General features: G+C 45.3%; 1 protein-coding gene across 1 annotated transcript; it reads left to right on the forward strand.

The window, feature by feature from the left end:
- Window positions 1-761: 761 nt before the first annotated feature.
- LOC115111763 (thioredoxin reductase 2, mitochondrial-like) lies at window positions 762-26887 on the forward strand. The gene is made up of 17 exons (XM_029638167.2): window positions 762-869; window positions 1218-1283; window positions 2153-2209; window positions 2375-2519; window positions 6525-6599; window positions 7021-7099; window positions 7270-7332; window positions 7775-7845; window positions 13758-13777; window positions 14054-14145; window positions 14466-14640; window positions 19506-19642; window positions 21397-21492; window positions 22235-22327; window positions 23009-23080; window positions 23315-23412; window positions 24307-26887. The coding sequence occupies exons 1-17, from the start codon at window positions 794-796 to the stop codon at window positions 24428-24430; spliced, it is 1539 nt and encodes a 512-aa protein (XP_029494027.1). The 5' UTR covers window positions 762-793; the 3' UTR covers window positions 24431-26887.
- Window positions 26888-27589: the final 702 nt, after the last annotated feature.

Consider the following 27589-nt stretch of genomic DNA (forward strand, 5'->3'; position numbering starts at 1 on the left):
GTAGGAGGCACTCTTTCCTCTGGTCTAAAAAAATATCTCAATGCCCCTGGGCAGTGATTGGGGACACTGTACTGTGTAGGGTGCCGTCTTTCGGATGGGACGTTAAACGGGTGTCCTGGTTCTTTGATGTCATTAAAGATCCCATGGCACTTATCGTAGGGGTGTTAAACCCTGGTGTCCTGGCTAAATTCCCAATCTGGCCCTCAAACCATCAATCACCTAATAATCCCCAGTTTACAATTAACTCATTCATCCCCCTCCTCTCCCCTCTAACTATTCCCCAGGTCGTTGCTGTAAATGAGAACGTGTTCTCAGTTAATTTACCTGGTAAAACGGATAAATAAAATAAACATTTAAAGGATATACAGCTTCATGTATTTTACCTGAAGCCGCAACACGAATGTATTGCAGAAAGTTGTCAATTCTCTTATAGCTTTCTTGTCTGCATGGTTAATGAGACCTGATGTCATATATCAAAAAACATGCTAATACCAAATCAGTTACTGTTTGGAATCCAACAGTGTAAATATTCCTATTTTAAATCATATTTCACAAACTGCTCCTGAATGTTTAATTTCTTGTATAAGCCTGACCTAGTCTATCAAATACGTATTTATTACGTAGCTACTACAGTAGCAATTTATCTAATGTTCTATTTCCAACACTACAACGCCATTTCAACTTTGCAACATTTGACAACGTTGCGTTAGTGAATGTGCCTCACATAGGTAGAATAGGTCAGGCAGATTTCCAGACGCCTATGACTTCGTGACGGTCCTTTTATAAGAACAACATGGCAGCCTTATGTAGAGTCAGACACCGGTGGAAACGCATCAACTGCATTCAACTTCTTACGAGAAACTTGACGGGTAGGGAGGTTGTTGCCATATTACTAGTTAGCTTGTGACAAACTGACAGATTATCGCACAGCGTTTAGTTTTTATGTTTGTTACACTACAGTGGCTAACATGACCCTGCTAACGTTAGCTAAGCTACCTGTCAACGCCAAACAAGCTGTCAGTGTGAAGTATTCCTTGCCGACATTAAGTGTCTTTGGTAGAATTAACATGCTATTTTCAAATGCTCTTCACTCTGCACTTGTCAGCTTGGTTTCTAGATGAGTAACCTCAGACATACATGTTGGCTGTGTCTATTATGGTCTCACTATCAGCATTGTCCAATAGAGATTGAATGGCATGGCATTTGGTTTGTTACAGGAACGTTTGACTATGATCTCGTCGTTATTGGTGGTGGCTCTGGGGGTCTGGCTTGTTCCAAAGAAGGTGAGTGTCTCGATCTCAGCATTAGTATTACAATACGTTATGAGCTAGGGACTTCCCTTTTGTTTAGTCGGTGTTCTTGCGCAGGGGTTCACTAACTTTCACTCCGCGTTGGGGAACATAGCGCCCAAGCCTATTTCTATGGGCATTACGCACCGTTCAAACCCCTCTTGTTGGCTGAGAGAACATTTGGCAGGCTTTAAGCTTATTTCCTGCAGTTCTATACATTTGGTCATTTGTCTTGTGTGTTCATATGATATTTGAGTAAGTAAAACATTGCAACAAAATCAATGGGCTAAAAAACGTTAGCTGACATGGGCTAGTTGATCTTGACAATTCTGACAAGTTACAAATAGCTCTCTACGGTCTGCAATGATGGACCTAGAGGAAAACTGCTGATGCACTACCCAATTTCGAAATGGCACCTTGTACATTCTACTATTACAACTTTCAGTAGTCCATTAAATGATGTCAAATATAAATGGTAAAGTACAGATACACAAAAACACTACTTAAGGAGTACTTTACACCACTGGGAACCACTGTTCTTCAGAATAGTATACAATCATGTACCCCAGATGGTTTGTTACCAAGTTGACTGGCTCAATGGACCCTTATATGTGAAGGTTCTATATGTGGGATAATGTCTAATTCACAGGAGGATGGTGGCACCTTAATTGGGGAGGACAGGCTCGTGGTATTGGTTGGAGTGGAATGGTATCAAACACATGGTTTCTATGTGTTTGATACCGTTGCATTCGCTCCATTCCAGCCATTATTATGAGCTGTCCTCCCCTCTGCAGCCTCCACTGGTCTAATTGAGCTTTACTGAACGTGACGATTGACCAAAACATCATGTACTCTGTTTTCAGCGGCTCAGCTAGGACAGAAAGTTGCTGTGTTAGATTATGTGGAGCCGTCAGTTAAAGGTAAGAGAAATGTTATACTGACTGTGCATTCATCATAATCAGCTTAACTTGAACTGTAAACACATTTCTCCTTCCTTCTCTCGGAGTAAAGAAACAGTATGCATGTTGTGACCAATCTGCATTGAATATAGAAGATAAACAAAACATCTCATGCTTCCCTTTCAGGTACTAAGTGGGGCATTGGTGGTACGTGCGTGAACGTGGGCTGCATTCCCAAGAAGCTCATGCACCAGGCTGCTCTGCTGGGCACAGCTCTGAAAGACGCTCAGAAATATGGCTGGCAAATCCCCGGGCCCATCTCCCATGACTGGTAAATCTCATTAGTACGAGAACAATGGAGACCTGTGGATATGCACATTTCCTGAACTATTTTGTAAAGCAATAGCAAAATTCTTGAATTCCCATCACTAGATTTAATAAATAACAATATATATACAGTACCCCCAAGCCATAAGACTCCTGAACATCTAATCAAATGGCTACCCAGACTATGTGCATTGCTGCTACTCTCTGTTTTTATCAGGTGCCTCCGCACATTGACTCTGTACTGGTACCCCCCTGTATATAGTCTTGCTATTATTTTACTGCTGCTCTTTAGTTGCATTTTCAAAAAAAAGTAACAAGTATTGTTGGTAAGGGGCTCGTAAGTAAGCATTTCACTGTAAGGTCTACTACACCTGTTGTATTCGGCGCATGTGACTAATAACATTTGATTTGATTTTACCAGTCAAAAGTGGACACCTACTCATTCAAGTTTAATTTTTTTTACTAAATTGTAGAATAATAGTGAAGGCATCAAAACTATGAAATAACACATGGAATCTTGTAGTAACCAATATAATTGATATTTGAGATTCTTCAAAGTAGCCATCCTTTACCTTGATGACAGCTTTGCACACTCTTGGCATTCTCTCAACCAGCTTCACCTGGAATGCTTTTCCAACAGTTTTGAAGGAGTTCCCACAAATGCTGAGCACTAGTTGGCTGCTTTTCCTTCACTCTGCGGTCCAACTCATCCCAAACCATCACAATTGGGTTGAGGTCAGGTGACTTTCCTTCTTGGTCAAATAGCCCTTACACACCCTGGGGGTGTGTTGGGTCATTGTCCTGTTGGCAAACAAATTATATTCCCACTAAGCTCAAACCAGATGGGATGGCGTATTGCTGCAGAATGCTGTGGTAGCCATGCTGGTTAAGTGTGCCTTGAATTCGCAATAAATCACAGATCGTGTCACCAACAAAGCACCATCTCACCACCTCCTCCATGCTTCACGGTGGGAACCACACATGCGGAGATCATCTGTTCACCTACTCTGCATCTCACAAAGACACAGCGGTTGGAACCAAAAATCTCAAATTTGGACGATTTCCACCGGTCTAATGTCCATTGCTCGTGTTTCTTGGCCTTAGCAAGTGTCTTCTTATTGCTGTTATTTAGTAGTGGTTTCTTTGCAGCAATTCGACCATGAAGGCCTGATTCACGCAGTCTCCTCTGAACAGTCATCTGAGGCTGGTAACTCTTAACTTATCCTCTGCAGCAGAGGTAACTCTGTGGTGGTCCTCATGAGAGCCAGTTTCATCATAGCGCTTGATTGTTTTTGTGACTTCACTGGAAGAAACTTTCAAAGTTATTTACATTTTCTGCATTGATTGACCTTCATGTCTTAAAGTAATGATGGACTGTCATTTATCTTTGCTTATTTGAGCTGTTCTTGTCATAATATGGACTTGGTCTTTTACCAAATAGGGCTATCTTCTGTATACCCACCCCTACCTTGTCACAACACAACTGATTATCCTAAACGCATTAAGAAGGAAAGAAATTCCACAAATTAACTTTTAACAAGGCTCACCTGTTAATTGAAATGCATTCCGCTTGACTACCTCATGAAGCTGGTTGAGAGAATGCCAAGAGTGCGTGAAGCTGTAATCAAGTCAAAGAGTGGCTACTTTGAAGAATCTCAAATGTAAAATCTATTTTGATTTGTTTAACACTTTTTTTTTGGTTATTACATGATTCCATGTGTTATTTCATGGTTTTGATGTCTTCACTATTATTCTACAATGTAGAATTTTTTTTTTTTTTTTTTTTAAATGACTGAGGAAATGTGTCAACTTTTGACTGGTACTGTCTATATACAGTGCCTTGCGAAAGTATTCGGCCCCCTTGAACTTTGCGACCTTTTGCCACATTTCAGGCTTCAAACATAAAGATATAAAACTGTATTTTGTGAAGAATCAACAACAAGTGGGACACAATCATGAAGTGGAACGACATTTATAGGATATTTCAAACTTTTTTAACAAATCAAAAACTGAAAAATTGGGCGTGCAAAATTATTCAGCCCCTTTACTTTCAGTGCAGCAAACTCTCTCCAGAAGTTCAGTGAGGATCTCCTGAATGATCCAATGTTGACCTAAATGACTAATGATGATAAATACAATCCACCTGTGTGTAATCAAGTCTCCGTATAAATGCACCTGCACTGTGATAGTCTCAGAGGTCCGTTAAAAGCGCAGAGAGCATCATGAAGAACAAGGAACACACCAGGCAGGTCCGATATACTGTTGTGAAGAAGTTTAAAGCCGGATTTGGATACAAAAAGATTTCCCAAGCTTTAAACATCCCAAGGAGCACCTTGCAAGCGATAATATTGAAATGGAAGGAGTATCAGACCACTGCAAATCTACCAAGACCTGGCCGTCCCTCTAAACTTTCAGCTCATACAAGGAGAAGACTGATCAGAGATGCAGCCAAGAGGCCCATGATCACTCTGGATGAACTGCAGAGATCTACAGCTGAGGTGGGAGACTCTGTCTATAGGACAACAATCAGTCGTATATTGCACAAATCTGGCCTTTATGGAAGAGTGGCAAGAAGAAAGCCATTTCTTAAAGATATCCATAAAAAGTGTTGTTTAAAGTTTGCCACAAGCCACCTGGGAGACACACCAAACATGTGGAAGAAGGTGCTCAGATGAAACCAAAATTGAACTTTTTGGCAACAATGCAAAACGTTATGTTTGGCGTAAAAGCAACACAGCACATCACCCTGAACACACCATCCCCACTGTCAAACATGGTGGTGGCAGCATCATGGTTTGGGCCTGCTTTTCTTCAGCAGGGACAGGGAAGATGGTTAAAATTGATGGGAAGATGGATGGAGCCAAATACAAGGACCATTCTGGAAGAAAACCTGATGGAGTCTGCAAAAGACCTGAGACTGGGACGGAGATTTGTCTTCCAACAAGACAATGATCCAAAACATAAAGCAAAATCTACAATGGAATGGTTCAAAAATAAACATATCCAGGTGTTAGAATGGCCAAGTCAAAGTCCAGACCTGAATCCAATCGAGAATCTGTGGAAAGAACTGAAAACTGCTGTTCACAAATGCTCTCCATCCAACCTCACTGAGCTCGAGCTGTTTTGCAAGGAGGAATGGGAAAAAATTTCAGTCTCTCGATGTGCAAAACTGATAGAGACATACCCCAAGCGACTTACAGCTGTAATCGCAGCAAAAGGTGGCGCTACAAAGTATTAACTTAAGGGGGCTGAATAATTTTGCACGCCCAATTTTTCCATTTTTGATTTGTTAAAGTTTGAAATATCCAATAAATGTCGTTCCACTTCATGATTGTGTCCCACTTGTTGTTGTTTCTTCACAAAAAAATACAGTTTTATATCTTTATGTTTGAAGCCTGAAATGTGGCAAAAGGTCGCAAAGTTCAAGTGGGCTGAATACTTTCGCAAGGCACTGTATATATTTTTAGTCATACTAGGTGAAATGTTGGTCAATGTTTTGGATTGATAAGCATTCAACACTAAGGTTAATGGACCCTTACATAACCACTAGATGGCATATATATCAGTAAGACATGATGGGGGGGATTGACCTTGGTTGTACATTCAATACATTTTAGTCATTTAGCAGGAAAGACACTATTGTCCGGAGTGATTTACAGTAGTAGCGGGTGTATACATTTTGGGTAATTTTTTTGTACTGGTCCCCCGTGGGAATCAAACCCACAACCCTGGCATTAATAGCGCCATGCTCTACCGACTGAGCCACACGGGATGACTACAGGATGTCAGCACTACATGGTGACTCACACACAGCTCAACATAGGGCGTCTTTGTGGTGAACTGAGGAATATTCTTTGAATAACACACTTCAGATCACTCATAATCCACCAATTTTATTAGCTGATTTAACGACGAATGCTTGCCACGTAATGGACACTGAGTGAAAATGCGCATTGTTTTATTTTGTCTTATCACAGATGCCTGTCCAATACCATGTGTTTTTCTCCAGGAGTACCATGGCAGAGGCTGTGCAGAACCACGTCAGGTCTCTCAACTGGGGTCACCGTGTCCAGCTTCAGGACAAGTGAGTGACTCCTCCTTACCTACAGCCACTTTAGATCATAGATTCTGTTGTCGACTTGAGCAGTGATTAAAAAAAAAAAAAAAAAATTTTAAAAATGTACACATACATACCTACCCTTTTTTGTTATGACCTGTTGGTACACAGAGGTTACAGCGGTTCGGGAATAAATTATAAGCAGTGCTCTGACTGAATGGCTACAGGGCTAAACAGGTGTGTTTCCATGCCTGTATGTGCCCATACTCTCACAACCGATGTATACATTGTGCAACCAAATCTCATATTTATTATACCCAGTTTCATTGAAAACAGGTTTTAGCGATCTAGGCTTTACCTATCTTAGCCAAACCCTGTCTTTGCACAAGATCTCCTATGAGTCTTCCTGTGGTGTTTGCGCTGTCATAATGTTGTTTGTGTTCGACAGGGAAGTGAAGTATCTGAACGTTAAAGGAAGTCTGTTGGACGAGCACACGGTGAAAGGGTTAACCAGGACAGGAAAAGAGGTAACACTCATTTAAACTGGGAGTTAATGGCGACATTTTTAAATGTTCACCGTATGTCTTTTTTTTCAAATTAATTGCTGTTTCACACAATTGAAAGAGTATAATTTCAACAATGCCATATTACATTTTTTCCTATTGAAGTTATCATGTCTCTCCCCCTTGTCTGGCAGATTATGTTGACTGCTAAGAATATTGTGATTGCCACTGGGGGGCGGCCAAAGTACCCCACACATGTAAGTATGAACCTCTTTGCTTCTCCCTCTATCCCCGTCTCTGTTTGTGTGGTGTCCTTGCCCAGTAGACAGCTGCTGATAACACCACAGTGGATCTGAAGCTTCTGATGGCGTGGTGGTAAAACATGCCTGTCTCTGGGTGGAGGAGGAGGGAGGCTGTGTCTGGTACTGTGTCCCGAATGCCACCCTAGCTTTTCACTCTGTAGTGCACCACATAGGGAACAGGGTGCTGTTTGGGATAACCGATGGGTCCAAGGCCTCCCTCTGTGGTGTATCACAAGCTGCTGCTCACTGTCTGTTGATAACAAAGTAACAAGGAGCAGAGATAACCTTCCTCATCTGTCCAACGGAGCTGATCTTTTACCAGAGGCTGTACTGAAAATTGTATGATTCAAACGGACAGGTGTTGTTGTCTTGAACTGTTCTGTTTCCTGTGTTGCAGATCCCTGGAGCAGTCGAGCACGGCATCACTAGTGATGATATCTTCTGGCTGAAGGAGTCCCCTGGCAAGACGTGAGTGGTACATCCTGTGACTAGGGCTGTGGCAGTCATTACATTTTGTCAGCTGGTGATTGTCAAGGAAATAACTGCCGGTCTCGCGGTAATTGACCAGCAATTAACATGAACACATTTACCATCTCCTGGCTTCCACGCATGGCATACAAGCCACTGATGCAGATCTTTGGAACATTTTAAAAAGTCTAATAAATCCATGTAATATAGCCTACACCTAAATCCATTATTTATTTTAGACAGGTCTAAAGAAACATGATATGAAGAAAATGTAGTCTATTTAAGAACAGAATAGAATACTCTTGAGTTGTCCTGATTTGGCTATGCCAAATGGCTGTAGGCTACACTAGTTCATTTAGCAGACAAGATTTTCTTTGCGTTCCGTGGCATTATTTTATAGTATGAAGAATACAATTGAACAAAGCTGAATAAAACATATTTTCTCCAAACAATATCTGAGGGAGAGGGTATTCTGTGTTCAGCGTTTAACAAAGAAACAGTTCCTCCTATATGCTTAATTTAGACTTATTTTTATTTATATATATGTATATATATATATGTGTGTGTGTGTGTGTGTGTGTATGTATGTGTATATATATATATATATACACACACACACACACACACACACACACACACACACACACACACACACACACATCTCACTCACATACATACATACATACACACACACAGTTCCAGTCAAAAGTTTCAACATACCTACTCATTCAAGGGTTTTTTTTTTTACTATTTTCTACTTTGTAGAATAGCAAGTTTGGTAGACTACTAATGACCATCATAGCTTGGAGAAGCCTAGTTGCTGTGACTAAACGGTCACGTGGAATTTGACTGCGGTCATGACTCGTGACAGCCAATGTTGCGGTAATTCGGTCACCGTAACAGACCTCCCTGTAATACACATACCATGCAATACTGTACATCAGCAGACATACACAGACACCTCGGTTATAGTGACCGATCCAAGACACAGAGACGCTTCTACTAAGTGTTCTTCTCCTGACTCGGATTAGCTGTGTGTGTGGGTTTCCTGACGTTTGCTGAACCCATCTCTAATCCAGCCATTTAAAACCTGTCATCACCTGTCTAATTGGCCTCTCCACACCGTTTCCACTTGGAACACAATGGGGGTTTGAGTTTAAGGTTTGTTAATGTAACTGTACAGTGTGCCACCAGTGTAGAGCAGAGGGCTGAGTTATCCGAGTCATCTGCACATCGAAAATCCTTGCTAAATGCAGTTTAGTCAGGTGGCCTAGCGGTGCAGAGTGTTGGGCCAGTAACCAAAAGGTCGCTGGTTTGAATCTGCCAATGTTCCCTTGAGCAAGGCACTTAACCCTAATTGCTCCTGTAAGTCGTCCTGGATAAGAGCGTCTGCTAAATGACTACAATGTACACTGATCAAAAATATAAACACAACATGTGAATTGTTGGTCCCATGTTTCTCAGCTGAAGTAAAAGATCTCAGACATTTACCATGTGCACATAAAGCTCACACATCCCAGTTAGTGAGCATTTCTCCTTTGCCAAGATAATCCATCCACTTTACAGGTGTGGCATATCAAGAAGCTGATTAAACATGATGATCATTACTGGGCAGCAGGGCACCGAGTGGTTAGAGCGTTGGACCAGTAACCAAAAGGTTGCAAGTTCAAATCACTGAGCTGACAAGGTCCAAATCTGTCGTTCTGCCCCTGAACAGGCAATTAACCCACTGTTCCTAGGCCGTCATTGAAAATAAGAATTTGTTCTTAACTGACTTGCCTAGTTCAATAAAGGTAAAAAATAAAATTACACAGGTGTAATTTGTGCTCGGGACAATTAAAGGCCACTAAAATGTGCCGTTTTGTCACACAACACATTGCTATAGACGTCTCAAGTTTTGTGGGAGTGTGCAATTGGTGTGCTGACTGCAGGAATGTCTACTCGAGCTGTTTTCAGAAAATGTCATGTTAGTTTGTCCCACCATAAGCCACCTCAAAAGTCGTTTTAGAGAATTTGGCAGTACCTCCAACCGGCCTCACAACCGCAGACCATGTGTAACCACACGTGCTCAGGACCTCCACGTCTGGCTTCTTTACCAGCTGGATCGTTTGAGACCAGCCTACCCGGACAGCTGATGAAACCGAGGAGTATTTCTGTTTGTAATTAAGATATTTTGTGTGGGAGAACTCATTCTGATTGACTGGGTCTTGCTCTACAGTGGGTGGACCTGGCTCCAAAGGCCCACCCATGACTGCGCCCCTGCCCAGTCATGTGAAATCCATAGATTAGGGCCTATTTAAATTGACTGATTTCCTTCTATTAACTTTAACTCAGTAAAATTGTGTTTCTGTTTTTGTTCAGTATATATGCACAGTATTTCCCGTGTGCCAAACAAGCCTGTCTTTTAGCTTTCTACCACTAGATGGCAATATGAACTCGTACTGTAGAGTCCATTCTAAGACGATGCCACTCGGCGTGTAACGTGTTTCCCTGAACTTTCCTTCCCCTCTTTCAGCATCTTTCCAAAGCAATTATCACAAATATTTGCTCACAGCTTTCTATGGCGCTTTCAAGTGAGTGGAAAGAGCACTTGAGTCCAGGAAACCCTTAATGTGAGTGGGCCTTAGGTAGGGGTGCCTTAGGTAAGTGAGGCTGTTAGGTAGGGGCCTACTGTTGGTGATATCTGCCCTCAGGCTACTAGGGGTTAGGATTAGCAGGCCCTCCCGTGGCTCTCCTCTCTTCAGACCTATCCCTCGCTACCTAGGAGGAGCTGTTGAGGAGTTGTTGACTAGTTGTTGTGCTGCTCTGCTCTGAGCTGTCAGCTGTGCAGGTGGGGTCTGAGAGGGTGTTTGAGTTGACAGGCTGGCGGAGGTAGTGGATGGCTCCAGGTGAGTGACGAATGCCTCAGAGGGGCTGGAGCACGCTCGCTCGCACACTCCCACGCATACGAGAGTGATGAGAAGTGTTGACATGAGTGTAAGATGTTTTATTTTTGGTTTTATTGCAGTATGTAATGCACCGTTTCCATTTTCTAGGATTCTATATTTATTTATTCAATGTTTCCATTCAAAATTAATTCCAGAGCTAAAGCTCAGTGAACCAGGCTTGAAATATGCTGCTGTTTGTCATCCTTTAGAGCAACTGAGGAAATGAGTCTGTGATGACAAGCTCAAAAGCACCCAGGGAGACTGTAACACATTGTATCCTTTCTTGCTCTGTAGTCACTACAGTGTGTAAAGGAGTTGAGTTCACATCCTGTATCTATTGGACACTGATCAAGTCTGCTGCCAATAGAACTCTCCCCTCTTAGGAACACTTGTGAAAGAGCTCTGTTATTGTGGCAAGCATAGCAGACACGCTAGAGGAGGACACTGATTCACTTATCTCTTGTCTGGACTGCTGAAGACTGGTCCAAGGTTATGAGAGCGACTCGGGCTAATTCTAAACTACGACAGTCCGACATACCCCTACATTCATTAAGGTGACTTTGGATTGGTATGTGAGGTTAATACACGAGCCCTAAATGTTTGATTGCGTTGTCTTTGTTGTAGGTTTCTCCTTATACTGCTTATCATTCAGCGGAGTCCAGTAACATTTGCAGGGCAGACACTGTATCACTATGTCCTCTCACTGGATCCCAACCCTCTGTAGTTCCTTGTTTTCACAAGCAGCCATCCCCTGTTCACGCCTGGATGCAGTGTTTTTGAGACCCACCTGTGAGGCTGTACCTACTGTATGTACATTGAACACCTCCACCCATGCTTTCAGACACCGCCAGCTGGATGAGGGAGAGAGAGAAATCCCAGAGACACTCTGACATGCAATATGACCATGCATAGACCCAGCCAGGAAAATGAGATGTCGTTGATGAAAGTGTGGAATCAGGTTAAAGCTCCAGGCCTAATCTCGACATAAGCCACCTCAAAATGTTGCACTAAGTGCAGATGTGCGTTAGGTGGACGTGAGCAGCGGATACTGGCGCTCTCAGCGGCTAGCGCTAGCATGTGGGGGGCCTCGTCAGGGCCTGTGTGCACCAGGCTCCCTGAGCTGTCAGAGCCTGGGCCAGGGTAGAGAATCCTGAGGTGGGGGAGCCCTGGAGGGCTAGAGGGTGGGTGAAATAGGGAGAGGCTCTCCATGCGGGTGACAGGCATCACTCAGCAGAGGGATGTGTGGACAGAGCCCTGAACACGGAAACATCGCACACCCCATCCCCAGGGATTAGCCTGAATGCTAGCAATTAGCTCCACAAACAACGGTGGAGCTCAGGGCTGGATTAGAGGTGTGATTCACCTGGCCCACACAGACACACACACACACACAGAGAAAGACCGACCCTGCCAAATCCTCCACCCCCTTGTCTTTTTCTCTGTTATGCATCCCCCCTGCATATCTTTCTCTGCCTGTATCTCTCTCTCTCTCTCTCGGTGTCTTGACTTTTTACAGTAGTGGGGCCTTCGATGTTCAAACAGCATTTTCAGCACTTTTAATTCAGAGTAAACAGAGTAGTACATTCAGAGTAAACGTTTAGCACAGTATTCAAGATAATTTGAAAGAAAATGTATGAATGAATATAGTGTATCATATAGAAAAACACATGTACTATATAACCTCCAACATATACCTGTACTATACACTATATATAAAATAGTATGTGGACACCCCTTCAAATGGGTGGATTTGGCTATTTCAGCCACACCCGTTGCTGAAATGTGTGTAAAATCTAGTATACATCCTGCAATCTCCATAGACAAACATTGACAGTGGCATGGCCGTACTGAAGAGGTCAGTGACTTTCAACGAAGCGCTGTCATAGGATACCACCTCAGTTTGTCAAATGTCTACCCTGCAAGAGCTGCCCTGGTCAAATGTAAATGCTGTTATTGTGAAGTGGAAACGTCTAGGAGCAACAACGGTTCAGCCGCGAAGTGGTAGGGCCACACAAGCTCACAGAACGGGCCCCCCAAGTGCTGAAGCGCTTTGCGTGTAAAAATTGTCTGTCCTCGGTTGCAACACTCACTACCGGGTTCCAAACTGCCTCTGGGAGCAACGTCAGCACAATAACTGTTTGTCGGGAGCTTCATGAAATGGGTTTCCATGGCTGAGCAGCTGCACACAAGCATAAGATCATGCTCAATGCCAAGCTCACCGCCATTGCCCTCTGGAGCAGTGGAAACATATTCTCTGTGATGAATAATGCTTCACCATCTGACAATCCAATGGACGAATCTGGGTTTGACGGATGCCAGGAGAATGCTACCTGCCCGAATGCTTAGTGCCAACTGTAACTTTGGAATAATGATCTGGGGCTTTTTTTTATGGTTCGGGCAAGGCCCCTTAATTCCAAAGAAAATAAATCTTAACACTACAGCATACAATGACATTTTAGATGATTCTGTGCTTCCAACTTTGTGGCCACAATTTGGGGAAGGCCCTTTCCTGTTAGAGCATGACAATGCCCCCATGCACAAAGCAAGATCCATACCGAAATAGTTTGTTGAGAGCGGTGTGGAAGAACCTGACTGGCCTGCACAGAGCCCTGACCTCAACCCCATTGAAAGCCTTTGGGATGAATTTGAACGCCGACTGCGAGCCAGGCCTAATCGCCCAACTTCAGTGCCAGACCTCACTAACGCTCTTGTGGCTGAATGGAAGCAAGTCCCCGCAACAATGTTCCAACATCTAGTGGAAAGCCTTCCCAGAAGAGTGAAGGCTTTTATAACAGCAAAGGGGGGACCAACTACATATTAATGCCAATGATTTTTGGAATGAGATGTTCGACGAGCTGGTGGCCACATACTTTTGGTCATGTAGAGTATAACCTCTGACATACACCTGTACTATATAACCTCCAAGAGAAAGCATTTAAATGAAAACGTAAGATTTAATGTAATTTCTTTGTTTTTGCCTTTCAGACTTGTAGTTGGTGCCAGCTGTATCCTTTTGACGGCGCTTGAACATGAGTCACTGGTTAGACTGTGTGGTGTCAGTGAGTTGTTGTGGAGTATGGTACTTGCCTGGCTCTAATGTTGAAGGGAAAAAGTAGTGAATTGCAGTTTGTGGTGACCCCTTCTTCCTAGACTGGGGTCACCTCTGTCTATCTCTGCCTGTTATGCTCTCGTTTCTCCGCGGTCAAATGTGCTTTAACTAAAGATAGGCGAGGTTCCTCTATGAGAGCGTTTGTTCTGTTTTCCTGAACACTGGTATGAAGATGTGGCACTGGAGTGTGCTGGCTTCCTGACCGGTATTGGGCTGGAGACCACAGTCATGGTGCGCAGCATCCCCCTCCGAGGCTTTGATCAGGTACTGCTGCTCTTAAGGCATTTAAAAAAAATTGATTGTACACTATTTGAAATACATGTATTTCTTTATACATGTTTATTATACATTTCTGTCTGTTGGTCAAACTGTAGCCACGATTCAGGTTTTAGAGATATGTAGGAAGTCAAAGTATAATTTATTACTGTTCTTTTCTAGATTTATTTAGTTGTCTTCTGATGATATTGGGGGCTTTACTCTACCAATATAAGTTTGGAATAATACTTTTCCCAATTTGGAGTGCTGGAAAGGTGACTTTGGGTTGTCAACAACCTACAATGATTTCCCTCTTGTGTGTGCTGCAGCAAATGGCAGGGCTAGTGACAGACTACATGGAGGCCTATGGCACCAAGTTCTCCTGGAGGAGTGTCCCTAAGAGCGTGGACAAGCTGTCCTCTGGGGTGCTGCAGGTGACCTGGACAGACGAACAGACAGGAAAGGACCAACGGGACACCTTCGACTCTGTGCTGTGGGCTGTAGGTGAGTGTGTCTGAGGAGGAAGATATACTCAGCAAAAAAAAATGTCCTCTCACTGTCAACTGCGTTTATTTTCAGCAAACTTAACGTGTAAATATTTGTATGAACATAAGATTCAACAACTTAGACATAAACTGAACAAGTTCCACAGATGTGACACACAGAAATTTAATAATGTGTCCCTCAACAAGGGGGGGGGGGGGGTTGCATTAAGTACTGCAGTGTATCTGCTCCTCATGGACTGCACCAGATTTGCAAGTTTTTGCTGTGAGATGTTTACCCACTTTTCCACCAAGGCACCTGCAAGTTCCCGGACACTTCTCACCCTCCGATCCAACAGGTCCCAGATGTGTTCAAGGGGATTGAGGTCCGGGCTCTTCGCTTGCCATGGCAACAGAAACCTGACATTCCTGTCTTGCAGGAAATCACGCACAGAACGAGCAGTATGGCTGGTGGCATTGTCATGCTGGAGGGTCATGTCAGGATGAGCCTGCAGGAAGGGTACCACATGAGGGAGGAGGATGTCTTCCCTGTAACGCACAGCGTTGAGATTGCCTACAATGACAACAAGCTCAGTCCGATGATGCTGTGACACACCGCCCCAGACCATGATGGACCCTCCTCCAAATCGATCCCACTCCAGAGTACAGGCCTCGGTGTAACACTCATTCCTTCGATGATCAATGCGAATCAGACCATCACCCCTGGTGAGACAAAACCGCGACTCGTCAGTGAAGAGCACTTTTTGACAGTCCTGTCTGTTTCAGTGGGTTTGTGCCCATAGGAGACGTTGTTGCCGGTGATGTCTGGTGAGGACCTGCCTTACAACAGGCCTACAAGCCCTCAGTCCAGCTTCTCTCAGCTTATTGCGGACAGTCTGAGCACTGATGGAGGGATTGTGCGTTCCTGGTGTATCTCGGCCAGTTGTTGTTGCCATCCTGTACCTGTCCCGCAGGTGTGATGTTCAGATGTACCGATCCTGTGCAGGTTTTGTTACACGTGGTCTGCCACTGCGAGGATGATCAGCTGTCCGTCCTGTCTCCCTGTAGCGCTGTCTTAGGCTTCTCACAGTACGGACATTGCAATTTATTGCCCTGGACACACTGCATGCCTCCTTGCAGCATGCCTAAGGCACGTTCACGCAGATGAGCAGGGACCCTGGGCATCTTTCTTTTGGTGTTTTTCAGAGTCAGTAGAAAGGCCTCTTTTGTGTCCTAACTTTTCATAACTGTAACCTTAAATGCCCACCGTCTAAGCTTTTAGTGACTTAACGACCAATCCACAGGTGCATGTTCATTAATTGTTTATGGTTCATTGAACAAGCATGGGAAACAATGTTTAAACCCTTTACAATAAAGGTCTGTGACGATATTTGGATTTTTACAAATTATCTTTGAAAGACAGGGTCCTGAAAAGGGGACGTTTCTTTTTTTTTGCTGAGTTGTCACACAAATTACTACATTAGGGTACTAAGTCCCTACTATTTTAGTAGTAGCTGCAATCACGTGTCTTAAGTAGGCCACATAACATACATAACATAACTGGCTTTGCAACAACGTATCCTGAGATACTGTGTCAGTGGAACTACTCGTCGTCCTCCCTTTCCATTTCTTTTATTGTCATCCACAATATAGTGCAGTGTCAGCAGACTGTGAGGGTATCAAGCTCAAAAACAAGGTAATAAAGCGTGAGTGATGGAACCACCAGGGGAAGTGTTAATCACACAGCCCAGCGCTGAGTCCTGGTTCTGGCTGAGGGGAGCAGGATGCACCCAGGCACGGGGGGTCACTGCATTCCCTCCTTTGTTCTCCCACTCTGCTCTGGGCTTTCCTGCCCGCCGTGCCAGCCCTGAGGAAACCAGGCTGCCCGGCCGCACCATCTCATCCACCCTGCAGCATCTGCACGGCAAGGCCCTGTCTGTCTGCAGCTCTGCGCACCCAACAGACCTCTCTCTCTCGCGCCACAGTCATTTTCTCTCTATCACACCATGTAATTTGTCTCATTCCGCCAACCAGCACAATGGAGGGAACTTCCGCCTGGCTGCCCAGCCAATGTTTATTTGTGTTGAGGCGTCTTTGTTTCCCAAAACCTGACCTTACGCCATGCCGAGTCCCAGCAGTGTGTGACTCTGCAGTACCAGCCAGGAGAGGCTAGAGCGGGTGTCTCTCTCTCTCTCTCTCTCTCTCTCTCTCTGCCTGTGCGTGTGACAGGGACCAGGATATGGGTGACATTTATGGAGAGATTACGTTCTTCCCGCCCTGGCAGGTTTCAGCTCTCAGAGAGTTGGGGTTCTCACAATGTGAACATCAAGGCAAAGTGTCTATTCTGTCGAGTCACTGCACTCAAAACACCCAGACTTTGAGACTAATGGAAAATTGGCAGCACAAATGATATTTTTCACTGAGTTGTTATATTTTGGTGGATAGACGTTCTTCATGGTTGAGATGGTGCAGACGGTGCAGGTCTCATCCTCACATGCACTCTCACCCAGCAGGGGGTAAAGCTTTCCCCAGTGTATGTGGGTTATATGACTTTATACTTACCTGATTTCTAGCTTACATTACTACCTTACTGTGTAGGCTACAGTCTATTGCGGGCTTTACCCTGGTGTTGTCGTGCAGGGCAGTGAGGACATCCACTTCTGGGCCTCTCCTTTTGAAGTGTGTGTGTCTGTCTGTCTGACTGACTGTGGAAGTTATGAGTGGGCCTCTCGCCACTTCCCCAATGTTCCCTTTACACTACAGGTCAGACTGGGTCTGTGCCCTCAGTGGAGCTATAAAAGACTGTGGGTATGTCCCGATTCTCCACCCTTTTCTCAAAGAGTGCACTTGCATATTTCCTGTCATGGATTTAACAATGGTGGAATCTCCCTCGAGCCAATAATTACACTTGCATTGATTTAATGCTTGTAAATCTGTGTTGGAAAGTGTGCAAGTGCACACTTTGGGAGAAGGGTGGAGAATCAGGACTCAGACAGTGAACTACTCATAGGGAGGAATAGGAGGCTGGTGTTGGTGGGGACTGTCTGTTCCAGTCCTGTAGCTATGGTTGCTTCTCCATGGTCATCCTTCTCGAGGCCTGTCCTTCCTCAGGACCGCACCCAAGGCCAGGTGGCCAACAGCACAGAAGAGGAAACAGCTTATTTCCTCTGGGTGTACAACATAACGCTTCTCTCACACCTATTTGTGTTACCCCAACCCTTTTCCTCTCAGATTTTGAGAGGAACACCAAAAGAGGTTGAAGTTTGTGTGATGCATATGTCTCCATGTGAACTGAAATGGTTGGATGTGAAGCCTCTCTGAGAGAAGCCTACTCCCCATACTCAGAGAAGTCTCTCTGAGCCAAAGTGCGGATCCTGATACAATCACATCTCTTATGCTCATTCTAGGCCTTCAATATGCTGCCTTCTCAGAAAACTATTTTTGGAGACAAAATAATCTATTTCCCCAAAATGCAGTCTTATTTTCTTCTCTCGTCTATGTTCACTTGATTGATCTAAAAAGCTGCCATGTAGGCCTAGTTGGTCTCAAGTCGTGCCAGGAAGCTTGTTGTGGCTAATTAGCTGTTGGGTCTTGAGATTTCCTCTGTGTGTTACAACAGTCTTTGTTCAGCGTAGTCCTATCAGACCTGCCTGTCATTACCCCTGTGTGTGGCTCCACACTCACTGAAGGCTCTTATCAGCAGAACCTCTTGTTGTGTCCACGCCACACAATGGAACAGTGGCACTCCAACAGTCTCCAATCCTAGATGGAGAAACCCAGTTAAGCAGGAAAAGCAGGCCGTGAGTGGCTGTAGTAGCAGAGTCTATACATAGAGAGAACAGAGTGGATACTGGTTTCGGATAGTCCTGACAGAAATGATCTGTGGTTTGGTAGGGTGGGGCAAGACCTCCTAAGAACCAACTTTTTGTAAACACAACTCATGCTAGAATGTCCAACTATGCACTGTCTCTTAGCAAGGTATGTATGCAGTGTGCTCTCCCACATGTGTGTGTGTGTGTGTGTGTGTGTGTACATACTTTGAGTAGAGATCCCTGTGTTAGACCTAATCTGCATAGTTGAACACTGGTGGCTCTACATGGTCCTGCTAGACTAGCCTAGTTCAAGAAAACCGCTGCTTTGAGCCTTACTGCCTGTCTCTCTACCACCCGTGCTGCAGTAATGGACAGGTCCCTCGGCCCTCCCAGTCCCAGGTCTGGCTGCAACGGAGGAAGTTGTTCCTCGGCTCCAGCCAGGAAAAGGGTCTTGCGGGGGGGGGAGGGGTTGTTATTCTTGTTGTCCGATAGCATCTACGTTGTACGTGGGTACCTCCTAGGCCCTGCCGAGAAGCGGGATTATTGTGTTACCCAGGCAGGGAGTGAGAAGGTGGGGGGGGAGAGGGGAAGACGAGGGAGGCAGAGAGCCTCGACCAGGTCCCGGGCCGGTGCTGCAGGGGTGCTTGGTGTGCTCACCATCGCCATGGAGATGGGGCGACGAGATGGGCAAGCGTTGACAGCATCAGTCAACCATACCCCAGGAAGTGGCAGAAATGACAACCAGCGCCCCAGGTGGCTGACGGGATGCCTTCCTATCCCCTGCCAAAAGACAAGCCTCCATCGCTCCCCATCTCCTCCTCCTCCCAGCTGTGCGGATGTTGTTTCTTCTTCTAGCTGGATAAGATTTGCCTTTCTGTTGGATGGAGAGTCTCAGGACATGCCTTTAACTTATTCCCTTAGCGTGCCAACTCAATGGTATGTGTTATGAACACTGAGCAGCAGTTGTTTTGTTTTTTCTAAGAATCTTAAGATTCCATTAACCTCCCCTCTCTCTCTCTTAATGTGTCACATAATATTGAGTTTCTGACTGTGTTTTCCTCCATCTTGACCATAGGCAGAGCCCCTGAAACCAAAACTCTCGGCCTGGAGAAAGTTGGCGTCAAGCTCAACAAAGAGTCGGGGAAAATACTTGTGGCTGCTGACGAATCCACATCTGTGCCGAACGTCTACGCTTTCGGCGATATCGGCGAGGTAGGTGTTGATCATGTCCGTCATCCTCTCAGTGTACCCACCCAGCCTTACAACACCAACGTGAACCTCTCCAGGAATGTATGGAAGGCTGAAATGAGTGGTCCTACCAAGGCGACGCTTTATACAAGAAACCATTTTGGTATGCAAAAAGTTGAAGTGATACCGTAGTAGTTCACTGGGCACCATCAAATTTCATCATTTTAGATGTTGCCTATCTTTCCATTTGATATTGAAGCATATGGCTGGAGCTACACAGCAGATGTCGTGGGACAAGGACTCCTCTCAAACTGCTGTGCTGCTCTATCACAATACTCCTTCTACATGTATCAAATGTCAGTCCTGTCTTTTTAATGTGGCCAGCTGTGGATTTCCTAACTTCCACAGGCCTCTTCCAGACGGTTAGATTGACACAAGCGTTTGATGAGTCACTCTTAGCCCTGATGCCTGTCATCTTTTCACATACTGGGAGACTTTTTAAAAGGGGGTGGATTGATATTTAAGTCTATGTCCAAACAGAGCACCTTTTTGTGTTGAGACATTGAAGAGCACCTGTGGACTGCCAAGAAATGCATTACTATGACGCAGACCCAAGTGGTGTGTAAACACAGTTACCGAAATACCACCACACACACACACATTCAGGCACACACACCTCCAGCGCCAGAGGAGCTGTCTTAGAAAACAGGATGTTCAGCAGCGGTGCTAATCAAACGGGTTGCTCATGACTTAAAGGGATACTTGGGGATTTTGGCAATAAGGCCCTTTATCTACTTCCACGGCGCCTACTAGGTACCATAGACCCCCAGTCATTGCGCTAACGCTAGTTAGCATTGGCTCACGAAACCAGACATAAACTGGACACAGAGACATAAAAAAAGCTCATCCGACATTGGGGAAAGTAGATAAAGGGCATCATTGCCAAAATCCCAAAGTATCCCTTTGTCAAGCTTTCAGAAAGAATTCCCCCTGCAGCTCTGGCCCTTCCTGTATTGTTAAGCTGTTGTTGTGAGTAGGCCTTTACACTTGTATTCGGGTTGAAAATGGTAGCCTTGGGCACTGTTAAGCTCCTAAATTGGTACGCATTGGCAGTACAGTAACATGCTCTATTTGACGTCCGCGCTCAGTGTCTCCGCTTCACAGCGCTGTGTGGGTTTTGACTGACAGCCGTTCGGAGCATGAGCCCCGCGCGCGACGAGACGTTACCACCTCCTGCTAATTGGGCAACTTTTGAAAATGTTTTGTTTGAGTGAGGGGAACGCTGTAAATTACGAGGACTCAATGTATTTTGAACGATGACACGTTGAGGATTACAATAAATACCGCTTTGACGTCATACAAGCAAACCAAACACCCTCGAGTCCAAATGTGCAATTCCCCACGAGTGTAAGGAGCTAACAGTCAGTTGGGTCGAGTGGGGAAATTGTTTGAGGATACAAAAGCAATGTTTGTTTTTCAGTGTGCAAGGCAGTTAAGAAACCTTTATTAGTCAATGCCATTGTCATGGATGTGTGTTCAAGCCAGAGGCTACAGGTTAGTCTACACAGTAACTCACAGGCACAACTGTCCCCTCTCTCTCTCTCTCTCTCTAAATAGCCAAAGGGCCTGTGCTAAGGAGGTGCGCTCTGTGTGTTTGTGTGCGGAGCCTGCATGCATACGTACTTTTGTCGGCTTCCCTCTGTCTGCTTCTCTCTCTGTTTATCTGTCTGTCTCCCCGTTTTCTCATGTCACTCATTAGCGTTGTTCTGTGTTTCCAGGGTCGTCCTGAGTTGACCCCCACAGCCATTAAGGCAGGGAAGCTCCTCGCCCGCAGGCTCGCAGGCCAGACCAATGAGCTAATGAACTACGACAACGTGAGTAGACACACACACTACTCCTATGCTTCCCCCCACCCCCCTTCTCTCCACAGCTTGTCTGTATGTGGCCTTTGATGTCTTTGTTTTATGCTTTTGTTTTAAGTGTTAAATCAGCTCCACTTCTGTGTATTTTGGGTTTTAATCCCTAGTCGTTGTTTTCCCTGGATTATGCAACCTGGTCTGACTCATGGGGTTTTAATGGGACACACTGCACCTCTTCTGCACCTCTTCCAAATGTTTATTCCTAAACCATTCATAATGATACTTATTGCTTAAATGCTTATTGTTTGTGCTCTAGTTTCATCTTTGTTCCTTTTTTGTGGTCTTTTGTAGCATTGTTATATTACCACTTTATTTTACTCCCAATGGTAGATGGTAGGAGATACAGTAGATTAGATTACCACTTTATTTTACTCCCAATGGTAGGAGATACAGTAGATTAGATTACCACTTTATTTTACTCCCAATGTTAGCAGATACAGTAGATTACCACTTTATTTTACACCCAATGGTAGATGGTAGGAGATACAGTAGATTAGATTACCACTTTATTTTACTCCCAATTGTGGGAGATGGAGTAGGCGATGTGACCGGCCTGTAGTATGGGTCTGCCTATCTACAGTATCCTGCTATAATATTACTTTGTTTGCCTTGCCTTGTTTCTTGTATCCTTGATTTTCTGTCTGTCCGGTGGCCACCCCACTGACTTTATGTGCCTTCTGATTGGTTGTGTCCCTAGGTCGCCACCACAGTGTTCACCCCTCTGGAGTATGGCTGTGTGGGCCTGTCAGAGGAGGAGGCTGAGAGCAGACATGGGAAGGACTCCATAGAGGTACAGTAGACCTAAACCACTAACATTATAGCTAGCTGAATCCCTAACTGAATGGAGGTATGCTGGGAAAGGATTGTGACTCCTGGTGTGCCTCTGTCTACTGCTTTATACATTTGTGAAATAGAAAGTGGTGTGATTGCGTGTGTGCATAATTGCGTGCGTGCCTCTCGCTCCGTGTGCCTCTCGCTCCGTGTGTGTGTGTACAGAGTGCCTCTCGCTCCGTGTGTGTGTACAGAGTGTGTGTGTGTACAGAGTGCCAGCTGCTAACACCGGCGCCCAGAATGCCCCGGCTCGTTGTAGAGCGAGGTGTAGCTCCGCTGTGTGATTGACAGGTGAGCAGAGGGCCTGATTGACGTGTGTATCAGGTGCTGACAGGCGTTGTGTGATCTAAAGCACCGCGGCAGGAGAGGTGCACCATGGGTCCTGACAGCTGCCTGTGTGCATGGCCCGGCCGGCGACTTGTGTCGGCACGTTCGCTGATTCCATATAAAACGCACACCATGAAACCAGGGTCTGAAATGTACCTTTTTTAAAAATCGAGCAAAGTGTTGTGAGAACAGTTTTGTAATACCAGATTCATAGTGAACGATCTGAGATCCAGGGCCTACCTTTCACACGAGCAAGTATTGTGAAGTACTATATATTGTTGGTGGACTATGTTGTCTGTTGTTCTCTGTCTAGGTGTACCATGCCTTCTACAAGCCTCTGGAGTTCACTGTGGCTGAGAGAGATGCCAGCCAGTGTTACATAAAGGTCAGAACAAGCCCTCACAGTAGGGTTGCAAAATTCCCAGGTATTCCAGAAATCCCGGTTGGAGGATTCCCGTATATTCTGCTTATTCCCTCCTGATTCCAGGAGTTTTTCAACCGGGATTTCTGGAAAACCTGTGAATTTTGGCAAAGTTGCAACCTTTACCTCCTTATGTCGCATCTGAAGTGTAGCCTGGAGGTTTAGGGGGTGTAACGTTGCTTCTCTCACTGCCTTAAGGTGGTGTGTAAGCAGGGTGGAGACCAGAGAATCCTCGGCCTGCACTTCACGGGCCCCAACGCTGGAGAAGTTACCCAGGGCTTTGCTATGGGCTTCCAGTAAGTCAACCACTCTGCTTGATGGAGTTAGATAGGGATTCAAAGTCGATCATACAGATGTTGTAGGGTTGTGGTTATTTTAAGAAATTGCTCAACTGCTTTTTTAAAATGATTTTGGCTCTAATGTATAGTTATAATACTAACATATGTTAATCTGTAGATTCATTCATCTAAAATGAATGGATGTCATGTACGTTGTAAACTCTACATATAGGTGAGTATATACGTGACAAGATGAGCCTTTATCAGTGCAGCAGAGATACTACACTAAACAAAAATACAAATGCAACATGTAAAGTGTTGGTCCTGTGTTTCATGAACTGAAATCATTTTCTCTAGCTTATTTCTCTCAAATGTTGTGCACAAATGTGTTTACATCCCTGTTTGTGAACATTTCCCCTTTGCCAAAATAATTAATACACCTGACAGGTGTGGCATATTAAGAAGCCGATTAAACAGCATGAGCATTACACAGGTGCACCTTGTGCTGGGGACATTTAAAGGCCACTCTAAAATGTGCAGTTTGGTCACACAGCACAATGCCACAGATGTTTCAAGTTTTGCGGGAGCATGCAATTGGCATAAAGCCCTTTTGTGGGGAATAGCTCATTATGATTGGCTGGGCCTGGCTCTCCAGTGGGTGGGCCTAGGCCCTCCTAGGCCCACACATGGCTGTACCCCTGCCCAGTCATGTGAAATCCATACATTTGGGCCTAATGAATTTATTCCCATTGACTGATTTCATTATATGAACTGTAACTCAGTAAAATCTTTGAAATTGTTGCAAGTTACGTTTTATATTTTTGTTCACTATATTAAGAGAAACTTAAAGATGGGAGAATGGGTGGTGCCGGTTGTATGAGATGAAGTCTCTATGTCTCTGTCTCTCTCCAGGTGTGGGGCCACCCTCACTCACCTGAAGGAGACCGTGGGGATCCACCCCACTTGTGCCGAGGAGCTGACCAAAGTCAATGTCAGCAAGCGCTCTGGGCTGGATGCCACGGTTACCGGCTGCTGAGGTTAAGCACCCCCTTCTCTGAACACACCTGAGCACATGGGAAGGAACCTCCTCGTAGAGACAGGGAATGTGTCCCTAATGTCACCCTCCTCTATGTAGTGCACTACTTTCAACCAGGGCCCATAGGGCTCTGGTCAAAAGTAGTGCACTAGAAAGGCAATATGGTCCCATTAGAGACGCATACAGGGAAGTAATTGTAATGCATATACACCCTAGCCACCTCATAACGGTCCATGTAGAAGCTCTCTCTCCTTTCCCTGACATCCCAGTTCCACTGGATTTCAGGTCTCCACTCCGTCTTATCACTGCAGGTTCCTCCAGGTCATGACTGCAATGCTATATCTAGGTAAGGCTAGATTTGTGTCAGGTTTGACTAGTGGTCACATTAACCAGGCCATGGTTACCCAATGTAGCCCCTTAATGTATGTAGTATGTCCCCTTCTCCCATTTTGAAGGCCATAAGGAGTTCTAGACCCAGGTTCGTGAAAACGTCCAGACACAAGCAGCATCCTTTAAATAAACTGGCTCATAAATCAGAATTAGGGCCCATTGCAGTTTGTTGAAAATAACTGTATAAGAGAGAGAAAGCCGGGCAACTAATGTTTCTGAAATATATTCAGCAAATATTGTTGTTTCTCCTCCTGTTCTTCCTGTCCATTAGTCTTGAAAGTGACACATGCGTTGCCCGGGTGACACTGATGGATGGGCCAAGGGCCGTCGCCGCGGTGACACCACCCGTTTCCCATGGACACACACAAACAGTCGGCGGGCAGGCTGTCAGTCAGAGAGGTGCAGAGCAGCACAGGGCCCAGTCTGGGCCAGAGTGCAGAGCCCTTGATTAGGCCTCCACTCATTCCAGCACTCTGCTCCCCCCCCCCTCTCACCTCCCCTCAACCCCAATGCACAAAGGAATACAGTGGGACTACAATAACAATCTCTGTCAGTCTGTGTGTGGGGACGCCTTGGCCAGAAACCTCTGGCAACCCAATCCCTCTATGGGAGAGATGGAGGGAAAGAAACTGCCTGGGCCACAGTGGTGGCAGTACCAAATGCTGCCTAAAGGTGGCGGTATTGCCCTCTTTTCTTCGGAAAACCTGCTAGTAAAGAAATGATAGGGTAGTGAAGTCGGTGTATAATGAATAAGCCTGGGCACATTCAAGGTGCACATTGGAATCTTTTAATCCTTATTTGAGATGTCTGTTATGGAATGAATGTGGAGACCATGGATGCATTTGTAGCGCTAACTGATAACATTGTGTATTTACACGGCTGGCAGTTTAGCCCACAAAGTCATCACCCTCTGAGATAAGGCCGATTTGTTTATTTCACTTAACTGCCATTATACTATTGTGATTTTTACCAGTCACGTAAATGATGTCGTACTATTTAAGTCTTCAAACATGTAAAGTACACCAGTCCACTCTTCACCCAATCATCCTTTCCTACAAGTCCTGAAAGCAGAGAACTATGCAGTGCTGGACTGAGCTGGACAGGTCATGCAGTCGGAGTGGGGAACGGTGGAGCTGAGGGGAGCTAAGAGCAGGGCACTGGGCTGGTTTATTTGTGTTTGAACTCTAATCTGCCATGCCTGATTAATGATCCTGATGAGGGGAGTGACAGCGCACTGCTCAGGATGATGGAGGGAGGGGAGAGAGGAGAGCAACAGCGCTACCAGGTTTATTTGGACCTGGGGTTGAGGCAGGGAGAGCGAGGGATGCAGCCAGACCACGGGAAGAGGTGGAGGAGGGGGGTGGAGAGGTGAAGGAGGAGGTGTAGAAGGAAGGGGCGATTCCTGTGTGCTCCGTTCAGGGACGGGGTGCTGACTGAAGGACCCTGACCCCCCGCTCGGCAGGAACAGCTTGACTCCATCACCCACTACACATGCTGAGGCTGGGACCATCCAACACACACTGCCTGCGTGTATTTAGCCAGGCAAATGAGTATATGCCTCATCTTAACGAGGCACTCAGTCCAGAGAGCAGGCTGCTGCTGCTGGGCTCAAGGCAAAGTTGTTGATCCCATCTAACAGTAAGTTTCTGTATTTTCTGCATGAAGCTGCCCAAACGCACAAGTCAGAATCATATTTATGACAAACATTAATTTGTTATTGTATTGTTTGAAATGTCTCTGTTAATTGTTGTTGATAGACAAAAGTGCCTTGGGCCTAGGGGCTTAAATGGGAGTGCAGAATCAGCCTCAGCCTTGCAGAATGTAATGCTTAGTTCCTCACAGGGGTCAGGGTTCAACTTTCGGGTCGCCAGCTAATGATAACTTGCGCTAAAACCCACATCTGGGGAGGGCATGTCTGATGACACCTGGCGACCAACTTTAGTTACTGTAAATAGAGTAGCCTAATTCACAATGACGCTTTGTATTGCATTATTTATATGTAAAGAAGGAATCAAATATGAGAATGCACTGATGTCTCCCATTAAAATAATGATGTCCTCTGTTTCACCGGGCCTGCCTTTCTGTCTGTGTCTGTTGCATGGGTGTCTCCATCTGGTTGTGTCTGTGGCTCGATGATTGTTAGTTAAGCTCTGCGTTGGAGGCTGTGCGGTGTAGTGCAGCCCTGTCACTCAACCCTCTGGACCAACAATGCCACAAATTCCTCTCTGTTTGTTTGGTTAAGGACCGGGCTCTCACAAACCCAGAAACTCCTTGGGATCCCCAAACAGCTTCACCCCTGAACTGAGGCCCGTGTCACTCTGAAATCTGCCGTCAGACCACTAGCAATGAAGATCATTGCGTGGCGCGTGAGTAATGGTGAACAGCGAAAGGCTTTGTGTTCTTTGTTTCCCTCCAGAAACGGAGGGAACTGGTTGACAACAGGTTAAATCCAGCTTGGTAGCACACTTAGCAGAACATGTAAACATGTCAAGGTGTGTTCAGGGATATTTTCAGTCTTAATCCGGCCCATTGAAGGTTGACCGTCTTAACTCTGAGTTGTCATTCACAGGGCCATTGTGACTTTAGTCTCTGAGCCCTTACAGTCAACTCTGGGAGCGCAGACATCCACACACACCAATGACACATGTACAGCAACACACACGAAGGGTACACAGCCCCACGGCCGGGCCCAAAGCCCTGGGAGGAATGAGACAAATTCCTGTCTTGTGTAAACATTTGCGTAAAAACTATGCTGGAAACAAAAAAGGC

The sequence above is a fragment of the Oncorhynchus nerka genome, linkage group LG27 (assembly GCF_034236695.1).
Source record: "Oncorhynchus nerka isolate Pitt River linkage group LG27, Oner_Uvic_2.0, whole genome shotgun sequence".
Classification (NCBI taxonomy): Eukaryota; Metazoa; Chordata; class Actinopteri; order Salmoniformes; family Salmonidae; genus Oncorhynchus; species Oncorhynchus nerka.